Source organism: Bombina bombina, chromosome 3 (assembly GCF_027579735.1).
Source record: "Bombina bombina isolate aBomBom1 chromosome 3, aBomBom1.pri, whole genome shotgun sequence".
NCBI lineage: Eukaryota > Metazoa > Chordata > Amphibia > Anura > Bombinatoridae > Bombina > Bombina bombina.
Genome location: NC_069501.1, coordinates 326,515,202 through 326,529,750, shown reverse-complemented (window position 1 = coordinate 326,529,750; position 14,549 = coordinate 326,515,202). Strand labels below are relative to the sequence as shown.

At 39.7% G+C, this 14,549-nt stretch overlaps 2 protein-coding genes across 2 annotated transcripts in view; both read left to right on the top strand.

Moving 5' to 3' along the window:
- Positions 1–11,465: 11,465 nt before the first annotated feature.
- Positions 11,466–14,549, top strand: part of DHRSX (dehydrogenase/reductase X-linked) — a 973,969-nt gene continuing 970,885 nt past the window's right edge. The window contains exon 1 of the mRNA XM_053706436.1: positions 11,466–11,599. Coding sequence (XP_053562411.1) covers positions 11,500–11,599 — 100 coding nt within the window. The 5' untranslated portion in view covers positions 11,466–11,499. The remainder of the gene's footprint in view (positions 11,600–14,549) is intronic.
- Positions 11,473–14,549, top strand: part of ZBED1 (zinc finger BED-type containing 1) — a 62,844-nt gene continuing 59,767 nt past the window's right edge. The window contains 1 exon segment of the mRNA XM_053706435.1: positions 11,473–11,599. The gene's annotated coding sequence lies outside the window, so the exon portion shown is untranslated.

Here is a 14,549-nt window from a genome sequence, read left to right as displayed (position 1 = left end):
GGGAACCTAGGTTCTAGTTGTTGATTGGTGGCTGCGCATATATATATATATATATATATATATATATATATATATATATATATATATATATATATATATATATATATATATATATATATATATATATATATATATATATATATAGATTGTGATTGGCTCACCCATGTGTTCAGTTAGAAACCATTCCTCCTTCAACAAATGATACCAAGAGAATGAAACAAATGAGATAATAGGAGTAAATTAGAAAGTTGTTAAAAATTGTATTCTCTATCAGAATCATAAAAGAAAAACTTTGGGTTTTATATCCCTTTAAGGGGCATGAAACCACCCCCCCCCCCCCCCGGGTTCAGATAGGGCATAACCATTTTAACAACATTCTTAATTTACTTCTATTATTTAAGTTGATTTATTCTCTTAGTTTCCTTTGTTGAAGGACCCACAATGCCCTACTACTAAGAGCTAGCTGAATACATTGAGTGAGCCAATGACAAGAAGCATATAAGTGCTGCCACCAATCACCAGCTAGTTCCCATTAGTGCATTTCTGCTCCTGAGCGTACCTAGGTAAGCTTTTAAACAAAGGATATCAAAAGAACAAAGCAAATTGATAACAGAAGTAAATTGGAAAATTGTTTAAAATTGTATGCACTGATTGAAATTGTGAAAGGTTTATTTTGACTTTATTGTTCCGTTATTTCTCTTGTCAATATCACCACACTTCCGTCTACAGATGTCACACTTGCGTTATACCCTGTAGAATACCTTGCCTAACTCTAGGAAACTTCCTTTAAAGGGACAGTCTACACCAGAATTTTTATCGTTTTAAAAGATAGATAATCCCTTTATTACCCATTCCCCAGTTTTGCATAACCAACAGAGTTATAATAATATACTTTTAACCTCTGTGATTATCTTGCATCTAAGCCTCTGCAAACTGCCCCTTTATTTCAGTTCTTTTGACAGACTTGCAGTCTAGCCAATCAGTGCCTGCTCCCACATATATTCACGTGCACAAGCACAGTGTTATCTATATGAAATATGTGAACTAACACCCTCTAGTGGTGAAAAACTGTTAAAATGCATTCTGAAAAGAGGTGGCCTTCAAGGTCTAAGAAATTAGCATATGAACCTCCTAGGTTAAGCTTTCAACTAAGAATACCAAGAGAACAAAGCAAAATTTGTGATAAAAGTAAATTGGAAAATTATTTAAAATGACATGCTCTATCTGAATCATGAAAGTTTATTTTGGCCTAGGCTGTCCCTTTAAATGGATAGTAAAATCCAAACTAAACTTTCATTATTCATATAGGGCATGTAATCTGAATGCATTTGACCGTTTTTTACAACTAGAGGGTGTTAGTTCATGTGTTTCATATAACTAACATTGTGCTCATGCACGTGGAATTATTTAAGAAGAGTCAGCAATAATTGCCTAAAATGCAAGTCCGTCAAAAAATCTGAGATAAGGAGGCAGTTTGCAGAAGCTTAGATACAAGATTATCACAGAGTTGGTTATGCAAAACTGGGGGGTGGTAAATAAGGGGATTATCTATCTTTTTAACCCTTTAAGGACACAGCTTTCTGTTTGCTCAATTGTTTTATGACGGAAAAATTCCGTCATATGTCCTTAAGAGGTTAAAAAACAACATTTTTGGCGTTTACTATCCCTTTAAAGGTACACTGAACCCAAATTTTTTCTTTTGTGATTTAGATAGAGCATGAAATTTTAAGCAACTTTCTAATTTACTCCTATTATCAAATTTTCTTCATTCTCTTGGTATATTTATTTGAAATGCAAGAATGTAAGTTTAGATGCCGGCCCATTTTTGGTGATCAACCTGGGTTGTTCTTGCCGATTGGTGGATACATTAATCCACCAATACAAAAGTGCTGTCCAGAGTACTAATCCAAAAAAGCTTAGATGCCTTTTTCAAATAAAGATAGCAAGAGAACGAAGAAAATGTGATAATAGGAGTAAATTAGAAAGTTGCTTAAAAATTACATGCTCTATCTGAATCACAAAAGAAAAAAATTGGGTTCAGTGTCCCTTTAAACATTCAGTTTCAAGCATTCTCCAAAAATGAATTTGTTCGTTGAAGTGGACATTCTAGTCCCTGCCCTCCAAATGGACGCTTAAAGGGACATTACCCATTTGCTAAATCGCTAGAAAGGGGTGCAGCAAATTTGTCGACTGACTAGAACAGTTATGGTGAACCTTGGCACTCCAGATGTTTCAGAACTAAATTTCCTATGAGGATTAGGCACCCTGAAGTTCAGTTGAGCATCATGGATATGTAGTTCTGAAACATCTGGAGCGCCAAGGTTCGCCATCACTGGTCTAGAAAATATAAGTAAATAAAGGAAGATATTTTAACTCAAAATTTCTCCAACTCCCCAGATAAAGTGTTCTGTAAAGTTACTCTTAATCTACATTTGTATTGTCATATGCATGGTGAAAATAACAGGAAAAAAAAGCAAGCAAACCGCATCATCAATTCCCAAGTTCACGTTTTACTGTGATTTAGTGGAATTTCACCACAATCTTGTGAGAATTCTGAATAGGGAAATAAATTGACTATGTCTACACATGCTTCTTTTCAAGTCTTTGAACTAGCATCATGATTAGATGTTTAAAGTCCCTTTTCAATGGGATGTGGCTAGTGAGAATATTTTTGAGGTAAAACTTTAAAGAGTTAAAGGTATTGTCTATTCATCTTTTTACATATATGCTGCATCACTTTCAAGTGATACAATTTTTCGGTAATATGCCCTTTAAAATAATAGTAATTACTCAGGTAGTGTATCACCTGTTCAAAAAAAAAAACATAATTTATGCTTACCTGATAAATTCCTTTCTTCTGTAGTGTGATCAGTCCACGGGTCATCATTACTTCTGGGATATTACTCCTCCCCAACAGGAAGTGCAAGAGGATTCACCCAGCAGAGCTGCATATAGCTCCTCCCCTCTACGTCACTCCCAGTCATTCGACCAAGGACCAACGAGAAAGGAAAAGCCAAGGGTGAAGTGGTGACTGGAGTATAAATTAAAAAATATTTACCTGCCTTAAAAACAGGGCGGGCCGTGGACTGATCACACTACAGAAGAAAGGAATTTATCAGGTAAGCATAAATTATGTTTTCTTCTGTTAAGTGTGATCAGTCCACGGGTCATCATTACTTCTGGGATACCAATACCAAAGCAAAAGTACACGGATGACGGGAGGGATAGGCAGGCTCTTTATACAGAAGGAACCACTGCCTGAAGAACCTTTCTCCCAAAAATAGCCTCCGAAGAAGCAAAAGTGTCAAATTTGTAAAATTTGTAAAAAGTATGAAGCGAAGACCAAGTTGCAGCCTTGCAAATCTGTTCAACAGAGGCCTCATTCTTGAAGGCCCAAGTGGAAGCCACAGCTCTAGTAGAATGAGCTGTAATTCTTTCAGGAGGCTGCTGTCCAGCAGTCTCATAAGCTAAACGAATTATGCTACGAAGCCAAAAAGAAAGAGAGGTAGCGGAAGCTTTTTGACCTCTCCTCTGCCCAGAGTAAATGACAAACAGAGAAGACGTTTGTCGAAATTCCTTAGTTGCCTGTAAGTAAAATTTTAGAGCACGGACTACATCCAGGTTGTGCAGTAGACGTTCCTTCTTTGAAGAAGGATTTGGGCATAAAGAAGGAACAACAATCTCTTGATTGATATTCCTGTTAGTAACTACCTTAGGTAAGAACCCAGGTTTAGTACGCAGGACTACCTTATCCGAATGAAAAATCAAATAAGGAGAATCACAATGTAAGGCTGATAATTCAGAGACTCTTCGAGCCGAGGAAATAGCCATTAAAAATAGAACTTTCCAAGATAACAACTTTATATCAATGGAATGAAGGGGTTCAAACGGAACGCCCTGTAAAACATTAAGAACAAGGTTTAAACTCCATGGTGGAGCAACAGTTTTAAACACAGGCTTAATTCTGGCCAAAGCCTGACAAAAAGCCTGGACGTCAGGAACTTCTGACAGACGTTTGTGTAACAGAATGGACAGAGCTGAGATCTGTCCCTTTAATGAACTAGCAGATAAACCCTTTTCTAAACCTTCTTGTAGAAAAGACAATATCCTAGGAATCCTAACCTTACTCCAAGAGTAACCTTTGGATTCACACCAATATAGGTATTTACGCCATATCTTATGGTAAATCTTTCTGGTAACAGGTTTCCTAGCCTGTATTAAGGTATCAATAACTGACTCAGAAAATCCACGTCTTGATAAAATCAAGCGTTCAATTTCCAAGCAGTCAGCTTCAGAGAAGTTAGATTTTGATGTTTGAAGGGACCCTGTATCAGAAGGTCCTGTTTCAGAGGAAGGGACCCTGTATCAGAAGGTCCTGTTTCAGAGGTAGAGACCAAGGTGGACAGGATGACATGTCCACCAGGTCTGCATACCAAGTCCTGCGTGGCCACGCAGGTGCTATTAGAATCACTGATGCTCTCTCTTGTTTGATGCTGGCAATCAATCGAGGAAGCAACGGGAAGGGTGGAAACACGTAAGCCATCCTGAAGTCCCAAGGTGCAGTCAGAGCATCTATCAGGACAGCTCCTGGATCCCTGGATCTGGACCCGTAACGAGGAAGCTTGGCGTTCTGTCGAGACGCCATGAGATCTATCTCTGGTTTGCCCCAACGTCGAAGTATTTGGGCAAAGACCTCCGGATGAAGTTCCCACTCCCCCGGATGAAAAGTCTGACGACTTAAGAAATCCGCCTCCCAGTTCTCCACTCCCGGGATGTGGATTGCTGACAGGTGGCAAGAGTGAGACTCTGCCCAGCAAATTATCTTTGATACTTCCATCATAGCTAGGGAGCTTCTTGTCCCTCCCTGATGGTTGATGTAAGCTACAGTCGTGATGTTGTCCGACTGAAACCTGATGAACCCCCGAGTTGTCAACTGGGGCCAAGCCAGGAGGGCATTGAGAACTGCTCTCAATTCCAGAATGTTTATTGGCAGGAGACTCTCCTCCTGACTCCATTGTCCCTGAGCCTTCAGAGAATTCCAGACGGCACCCCAACCTAGAAGGCTGGCGTCTGTTGTTACAATTGTCCAGTCTGGTCTGCTGAATGGCATCCCCCTGGACAGATGTGGCCGAGAAAGCCACCATAGAAGAGAATTTCTGGTCTCTTGATCCAGATTCAGAGAAGGGGATAAGTCTGAGTAATCCCCATTCCACTGACTTAGCATGCACAGTTGCAGTGGTCTGAGGTGTAAGCGTGCAAAGGGTACTATGTCCATTGCCGCTACCATTAAGCCGATTACCTCCATGCATTGAGCCACTGACGGGTGTTGAATGGAATGAAGGGTGCGGCAAGCACTTTGAAGTCTTGTTAGCCTGTCCTCTGTCAGGTAAATCTTCATTTCTACAGAGTCTATAAGAGTCCCCAGGAAGGGAACTCTTGTGAGTGGAACGAGTGAACTTTTCTTTTCGTTCACCTTCCATCCATGTGACCTTAGAAATGCCAGCACTAACTCTGTATGAGACTTGGCAGTTTGAAAGCTTGAAGCTTGTATCAGAATGTCGTCTAGGTATGGAGCTACCGAGATTCCCCGCGGTCTTAGTACCGCCAGAAGAGCACCCAGAACCTTTGTGAAGATTCTTGGAGCTGTAGCCAATCCGAATGGAAGAGCCACAAACTGGTAATGCCTGTCTAGGAAGGCAAACCTTAGGTACCGATAATGATCTTTGTGAATCGGTATGTGAAGGTAAGCATCTTTTAAATCTACAGTGGTCATGTATTGACCCTCTTTGATCATAGGTAAAATTGTCCGAATAGTCTCCATCTTGAACGATGGAACTCTTAGGAATTTGTTTAGGATCTTTAAGTCCAGGATTGGTCTGAAAGTTCCCTCTTTTTTGGGAACCACAAACAGATTTGAGTAAAACCCCTGTCCCGATCGTGGAACTGGATGGATTACTCCCATTAACAAGAGCTCTTGTACGCAGCGTAGAAACGCCTCTTTCTTTGTCTGGATTGTTGACAATCTTGACAGATGAAATCTCTCTCTTGGAGGAGAGTATTTGAAGTCCAGAAGGTATCCCTGAGATATTATCTCTAGCGCCCAGGGATCCTGAACATCTCTTGCCCAAGCCTGGGCGAAGAGAGAAAGTCTGCCCCCCACTAGATTCGATCCCGGATCGGGGGCCCTCAATTCATGCTGTTTTAGGGGCAGCAGCAGGTTTCCTAGTCTGCTTGCCCTTGTTCCAGGACTTGTTAGGTTTCCAGCCTTGTCTGTAGCGAGCAACAGCTCCTTCCTGTTTTGGTGCAGAGGAAGTTGATGCTGCTCCTGCTTTGAAATTACGAAAGGAACGAAAATTAGACTGTCTAGTCTTGGCTTTGTCCTGAGGCAGGGCATGGCCTTTACCTCCTGTAATGTCAGCGATAATCTCTTTCAACCCGGGCCCGAATAAGGTCTGCCCTTTGAAAGGTATATTAAGCAATTTAGACTTAGAAGTAACATCAGCTGACCAGGATTTTAGCCACAGCGCCCTGCGTGCCTGAATGGCGAATCCTGAATTCTTCGCCGTAAGTTTAGTAAGATGTACTACGGCCTCCGAAATGAATGAATTAGCTAGTTTAAGGACTCTAAGCCTGTCCGTAATGTCGTCCAGAGTAGCTGAACCAATGTTCTCTTCCAGAGACTCAATCCAGAATGCCGCTGCAGCCGTGATCGGCGCAATGCATGCAAGGGGTTGCAATATAAAACCTTGTTGAACAAACATTTTCTTAAGGTAACCCTCTAACTTTTTATCCATTGGATCTGAAAAAGCACAGCTATCCTCCACCGGGATAGTGGTACGCTTAGCTAAGGTAGAAACTGCTCCCTCCACCTTAGGGACCGTTTGCCATAAGTCCCTTGTGGTGGCGTCTATTGGAAACATTTTTCTAAATATCGGAGGGGGTGAGAACGGCACACCGGGTCTATCCCACTCCTTAGTAACAATTTCAGTAAGTCTCTTAGGTATAGGAAAAACCTCAGTACTCGTCGGTACCGCAAAATATTTATCCAACCTACACATTTTCTCTGGTATTGCAACTGTGTTACAATCATTCAGAGCCGCTAACACCTCCCCTAGTAATACACGGAGGTTTTCCAGTTTAAATTTAAAATATCTGAATCCAGTCTGTTTGGATCAGAACCGTCACCCACAGAATGAAGTTCTCCGTCCTCATGTTCTGCCACCTGTGACGCAGTGTCTGACATGGCCCTAATATTATCAGCGCACTCTGTTCTCACCCCAGAGTGATCACGCTTACCTCTTAGTTCTGGTAATTTAGCCAAAACCTCAGTCATAACAGTAGCCATATCCTGTAATGTGATTTGTAATGGCCGCCCAGATGTACTCGGCGCTACAATATCACGCACCTCCCTCTGAGCGGGAGATGTAGGTACTGACACGTGAGGCGAGTTAGTCGGCATAACTCTCCCCTCGTTGTTTGGTGAAATTTGTTCAATTTGTACAGATTGACTTTTATTTAAAGTAGCATCAATACAGTTAGTACATAAATTTCTATTGGGCTCCACTTTGGCATTGCAACAAATGACACAGGTATCATCCTCTGAATCAGACATGTTTAACACACTAGCAAATAAACTTGCAACTTGGAAATACAATTCAATTAGAATAATATTAAAATGTACTGTGCCTTTAAGAAGCACAGAAGATCTATGACAGTTGAAAATTAATAAATTGAAACAGTTATAGCCTCAATCCTTGTAAACAACACAACTTTAGCAAAGGTTTAATCCCATTAGCAAAGATAACAAATTCTGAAAGCAAGAAACAAATTACAGAATAAACGTTTTTTATCTCAGTCAAACTATAATTCTCACAGCTCTGCTGAGAGAAATTACCTCCCTCAAAATAAGTTTGAAGACCCCTGAGCTCTGTAGAGATGAACCGGATCATGCAGGGAATACAATGAGTTGCTGACTGAAATATTTGATGCATAGAAAAAGCGCCAAAAAACGGCCCCTCCCCCTCACACACAGCAGTGAGGGAGAACAGAAACTGTCAGAAAAACAGATTAAGCAACTGCCAAGTGGAAAAATAGTGCCCAAACATTTATTCACACAGTACCTCAGCAAATGAAAACGATTTTACATTCCAGCAAAAACGTTAAACATAATCTCTAGTTATTAAACAGCTTTATGTATTTCTTACAGTGTAATTCTAGTGAAGTACCATTCCCCAGAATACTGAAGTGTAAAGTATACATACATGACATTATATCGGTATGGCAGGATTTTCTCATCAATTCCATTGTCAGAAAATAAAAACTGCTACATACCTCTATGCAGATTCATCTGCCCGCTGTCCCCTGATCTGAAGTTTACCTCACTCCTCAGATGGCCGAGAACAGCAATATGATCTTAACTACTCCGGCTAAAATCATAGCAAAACTCTGGTAGATTCTTCTTCAAACTCTGCCAGAGAGGTAATAACACACTCCGGTGCTATTTTAAAATAACAAACTTTTGATTGAAGATATAAAACTAAGTATAATCACCATAGTCCTCTCACACATCCTATCTAGTCGTTGGGTGCAAGAGAATGACTGGGAGTGACGTAGAGGGGAGGAGCTATATGCAGCTCTGCTGGGTGAATCCTCTTGCACTTCCTGTTGGGGAGGAGTAATATCCCAGAAGTAATGATGACCCGTGGACTGATCACACTTAACAGAAGAAATAAAGTGTCCTTCCTTCTCTTGAAAGTACCACTATACCCTGTGCCAAATACTACCCTCAGAATGTGCAGTCCTGTTAATTTACACATGCACTGTGTCTGTAAAGCTGTGACCATGCATGCAGCCAACCCCGGAAAAGCACTGTTCTCATTCACTAGAGCAAGCTTTTGGACCGCATATCAGCCTCCAGTACATTTAGAAGAATAACTTATTTTGGAATCGGCAGTTATCATTGCAGCTGAACAATTGTCCCTCTTCTATATGCTTTTTGTAGCTTAGAGACTAGGTTATCTATACTGCATATTTTTTATTTTGTTACATTTTATAGAGGTGCAGAGCATGGAAGTCCAACGCCATAGGGGACCAAGTGTAAATAACAAAATATAAGTGCTAAACACTATGTCAAAGAAAGAAAAAAAAAGGGAAACAACCGAATGTGCTAGGAATTGAAACAATATTATCCTTTCATGTTGGCTCTGCTCCTGTGATATGCTTAATAAGGCCGTAAGGAAAAATCACATTGTGAAACTCTGTGAGGAGTAAGGTAGAAATAGGGTACTTGGGATAAAGCTATCACCGAGCGCTCAGGTCATACAGCAAGCATTTATTTAAACCAAAGACTCCTGTGGTGAAGACCATGGACACCAACCGGATCTTGATGTAAAATGTGTTTATTATTAAAAACAAGGAAACATTAAAACAAAACGCTTAAGGGACCGGTATACTGCAGAGCAGGTTCTGCAGAAAAGATGCACACACGCGCACATTAGCCACACTGACACCAATGAAAAAGTAAGGGGAAAAAAAGTTATTTTATTTTTTTTATATTTAAAAGGATCTGTGAGGGGGAGGGGGTGGGGGGGCTGCTACACTACAGAAATAATTAAACACAAATAACAGTTATAAATACAATTAAAATAAGTTTGGTTTGTGGGGCCAAACTGGGTACTGGCAGACAGCTGCCAGTACCCAAGATGGCGGTAATTAGGTAGGGGAGAGGGTTAGAAAGCTGGAGGGGGGGGGATCAGGGAGGTTGGTGCTAAGGCAGGGGTCCATCACAACTAAAATATTTTATAATTTTTATTTAAAAAAAAACAAAAAAAACTTTTATTTAGTACTGGCAGACATTCTGCCAGTACTTAAGATGGCGGTAACAATTGTGGGGTGGGGGAGGGATGTGTCAGGTGGGAGGCTGATCTCTAAAATTAACCCTGCAAGCTCCCTACAAGCTACCTAATTTAACCCCTTCACTGCTGGGCATAATTCAAGTGTGGTGCGCAGCAGCATTTAGCGTGCTTCTATTTACCAAAAAGCAACGCCAAAGCCATATAAATCTGCTATTTCTGAACAAAGGGGATCCCAGAGAAGCTTTTACAACAATTTCTGCCATAATTGCACAAGCTGTTTGTAAATAATTTCAGTGAGAAACCTAAAATTGTGAAAAATGTAAAGTTTTTTTTTTTATTTGCTCGCATTTGGCGGTGAAATGGTGGCATAAAATATACCAAAATGGGCCTAGATCAATACTTGGGGTTGTCTACTACACTAAAGCTAAAATTAACCCTACAAGCTCCCTAATTAACCCCTTCACTCCTGGGTATAATACAAGTGTGGTGCGCAGCAGCATTTAGCGTCCTAATTACCAAAAAGCAACCACAAAGCCATATAAGTCTGTTATTTCTGAAAAAGGGGATCCCAGAGAAGCATTTACAACCATTTGTGCCATAATTGCAGAAGCTGTTTGTAAATAATTTCAGTGGGAAACCTAAAGTTTGTGACAAAATTTGTGAAAAAGTGAACTTTTTTTTTTTTTTTTTTTTATCGCATTTGGCGGTGAAATGGTGGCATGAAATATACCAAAATGGGCCTAGATCAATACTTTGGGATGTCTTATAAAATAAAATATATACATGTCAAGGGATATTCAGATATTCCTGACAGATATCAGGGTTCCAAAGTAACTAGCGCTAATTTTGAAAAAAAGTGGTTTGGAAATAGCAAAGTGCTACTTGTATTTATTGCCCCATAAATTGCAAAAAAAGCAAAGAACGTGCAAACATTGGGTATTTCTAAACTCAGGACAACATTTATAAACTATTTAGCATGGGTGTTTATTGGTGGTTGTAGATGTGTAACAGATTTTGGGGGTCAAAGTTAGAAAAAGTGTGTTTTTTTCCATTTTTTCCTCATATTTTATCTTTTTTTTTATAGTAAATTATAAGATATGATGAAAATAATGGTATCTTTAGAAAGTACATTTAATGGCGAGAAAAACGGTATATAATATGTGTGGGTACAGTAAATGAGTAAGAGGAAAATTACAGCTAAACACAAACACCGCAAAAATGTAAAAATAGCCATTGTCATTAAGGGTAAGAAAATGGAAAAATGGTCCAGTCATTAAGGGGTTAATGAATGAAAGTGCCCCTGTTTTTAAGAATATTTTTTTTTTTAAAACCAGGCACTTATTCATTAAACGTTACATTCACTTTAATCCCTTGTTTGTGTAAATGTTTCATTGTTTTTAATAATAAACACATTTTACATCAAAATCTCGTTGGTGTACATGGTCTTTACCACAGGAGTCTTTGGTTTAACTAAATGCTGAGAGCTCAGTGATAGCTTTATCCATCCTAAGGTTCTCTCTTACCCTGTTACTAACTTACTCCTCACGGAAACCTTCTTGGTGCGGGGGTGTGTCCGCGGGCTTGTGGGTTGCACAGAGCTGACTGTCACAACTTGAGCAGTGGATGCAGGAATCGACCGACAGACATGTGGCTCCTGAATGTCATACTGCCAGTGCTGTGGGTCTATTATATCGGGATTAAAGTGCTTCTCCAGCAGCTTTTCAGCCGACGCTTCACATTACCAGGTTAGATCTCACTTATGCACCGTGAGTACATTAGTTTGGTACTGTGTGATGTTGTGTATCGCGGGGATTGATTCTGAAATGATTAACGTAGACGTAATACATGAACATTGCAATACGAGTCAAATCGTGGAGTGGGGAGTCATATCGTGGAGTGTTCAGTCAAATTCAATTGTGGATAATGAATAGATCCCCTATAAAGTCACAAAGGAATGTTTTATATCGTGTCTCGAGTTACATAACTAGGAAGGCCTTAGATCGGGATATACTGCTTGTGTCGTATCGCGATACGTGATCATAACTGTGTGAGAGTGGTACATCCAATCGCTTGCAATATCCAGCTTGTCTGGGTTGGGATCGCAAGTAGAGACTCACGACGGACGCAGCGCATACCACGATATAGGTTTGTTACATTCAGTATTCTGTCTATCGACATGCTGCTAATGATATGATATATTCTCTACACGCGTCTATTAATCTGAGCTTGCAACAGGGAGAGTGCTCGGACTTCGCGACCTCTACATTTCACCATAAGAAGCGAGCATAGGGCAACGCGTTTGTGTCGCGACAATGATATAGATTCTATGTCACACATACCGAAGACAAATCGTTCAATTGTATCGTGAGCTGATGCAGGATCAGAAATCGTGCGTCCCGACAGGGAAAGCGCTGGCGATATATACCACGCCTTCTCCATTTTGAGCGCTGTCACAAGGTGATGCGACGTGTGACATAATGGCGTCATGTTACCTCCTCCTTTTACCTTACTTATTCTTTAATTACGAAACGCCAAAATACTATGTTATCCAAATTGGTTGATATATTATTATAATCGTTACTTTCATAGGAGTTTCCAGGGACTCATGCAGTTAAAAGTAGAGCAGAGTTGATACTACTTGTGTGATATGTAATTGTAAAGGGGTGGAAAAATATCAATACAGTTCTAGTCAGGGGTTAAAATTATAATTTCACTTATTGTTAAATATAGGGAAAAATGAAAATGTTTTACTATTAAACTATACACTTTAAAATCACTCTTCCTATGTATTATAGAACCCTGGTGCACTGTAGAAAACATTGCACATTTTATTTGCCAGCTGTGTGTATATTTTGAAAACATTGTTCGAGTAAGAGGGATGAGCAAGCATGGCTGCGGCCCCTTTATAATTCAATTGTGGACCTTTCCTGTTGTAATGCACGTGTAGGGGAAAACCTAATTATGATACATTTTATTTAAATACATTTTGAATATAATTAATTCAGGTAAATTAAGGTTAATTAAAATGAAGTCTCTTGAAAACAGGCAGATTTTTGTTTTGTAACTTTGAAGCATTCAGATACATTAATATTGTTATTGGTACAAGGCCATTATACTGGTAAAATGATGACTTATTTCATAAGAATATGCAGTTTTAGTGCTAGTGACCCTGCAACTCTATATGATTAACCCCCGCATATGAGTTGAAAACATAGTTAAAGTACAGCCCAGTAGCTGCAGATTACTGCTTGACCTGACAGGAAACAGCTGGCAACAGCTAGCAGAGGTAGTCACACATTGCTGCTGATTGACTCACCAGCAGATCCGCTCAGGACCAACAAATCTCTGCTACTCCCAAGCAGTATTTATGTGTTTAACCCCTTTGTAGGGGTTAAACACATAGAGTTGCTAGTACTAAAATTGCACACTGTGACAAATTAGTGCATGCAATGTTTCTACTATAATAGCCCTTTAAAATGTATGGAAGTGAAAAGTGTTAAACCACTGCAATACATTCAGATTTTATTAGATTAATAAGTACCCTTATTGCAACATTAAAGTGACATTAACCCTATAAAAGGATATGAAACCCACATTTTTTTATTTCATGATTCAGATAGAGCATACAGTTTTAAGCAACTCTCTAAGTTACTCCTATTATACCTTTTTCTTTGTTCTCATGGTATCTTTATTTGAAAAAGCAGGAATGTAAGCATTGGTTCTGCACCCATGGTTAGGTCCCCAGAGGTGGTTGTGGCACCCGAGGCTCTGATTAGAACAGAACTCTCTGGAGCGTATATATCTGACCTCGGTCGTTAATGCATTATCTGATTGTCCTGTGTCCCTGTGAGGTCACTGGAGGCACAACCAATCGGACAATGCATAGGGTTTGTCGCTATCGCCTAGTAACCAAACAAAAGAAACACAATAGCCAATCAAGATCAGCAGTGCTGAGGTCTTGTATTGCTGAGGTCTTTGTGATCTCATGAGATTTCAAAGTAAACTTCCCTAAACTGAATAAGATAATAACATGACTGTGCCTGCAAATTCCAGATTCACACTCCCTTGCATGTCCTGGGACTAGCATTCTTAACAGGGGTGTGTGAAAACTTAGCAAATTTTGATGTAAATATCTTCCTTTTTTAAATAGAGATGTTCAGGTGATATTTTCTAGGCAGCTTTTTACAACTATACTGCATCACTTTCAAGTGCTTCAACATTTGGGTATCATGTCCCTTTTAAATGTGCCATTATATGCACCGTAGTTATTTGCAATAACTGTCTGCAAATATAAAGCAAAAGCAAATATTTGAAATGCATCTAAAGTTGTTACTTTGTTTTGCATTTTAGTAATATTCATTAGCTTTTTTTCTGTTACCACCTTCTCTTTTGCCAACACCTCCTTCCCTGACCAATCAATAACTGTATAGAATGTTTACATTTCTGGTGGTTCCAGCAGTGTTTCTTAAGGCAGTGGCATCTAATACAAGTACATTACACATTTTTCTTTTCTTTTTTTTTGCCCCATAAGCATTTTATAATAAATTATGTAAATTCCCTTGAAATTAATTCAAAGGCACAATTCTAAGTAATTTTCCTGCAGAAACTTTTACAGTGAAGCAGTGGTTTAACTGCTTGGCAGGCTTGGGCTGAATATAGAACATACAGGCCCTTTGCCCGGTGGGCCGGGGCCAG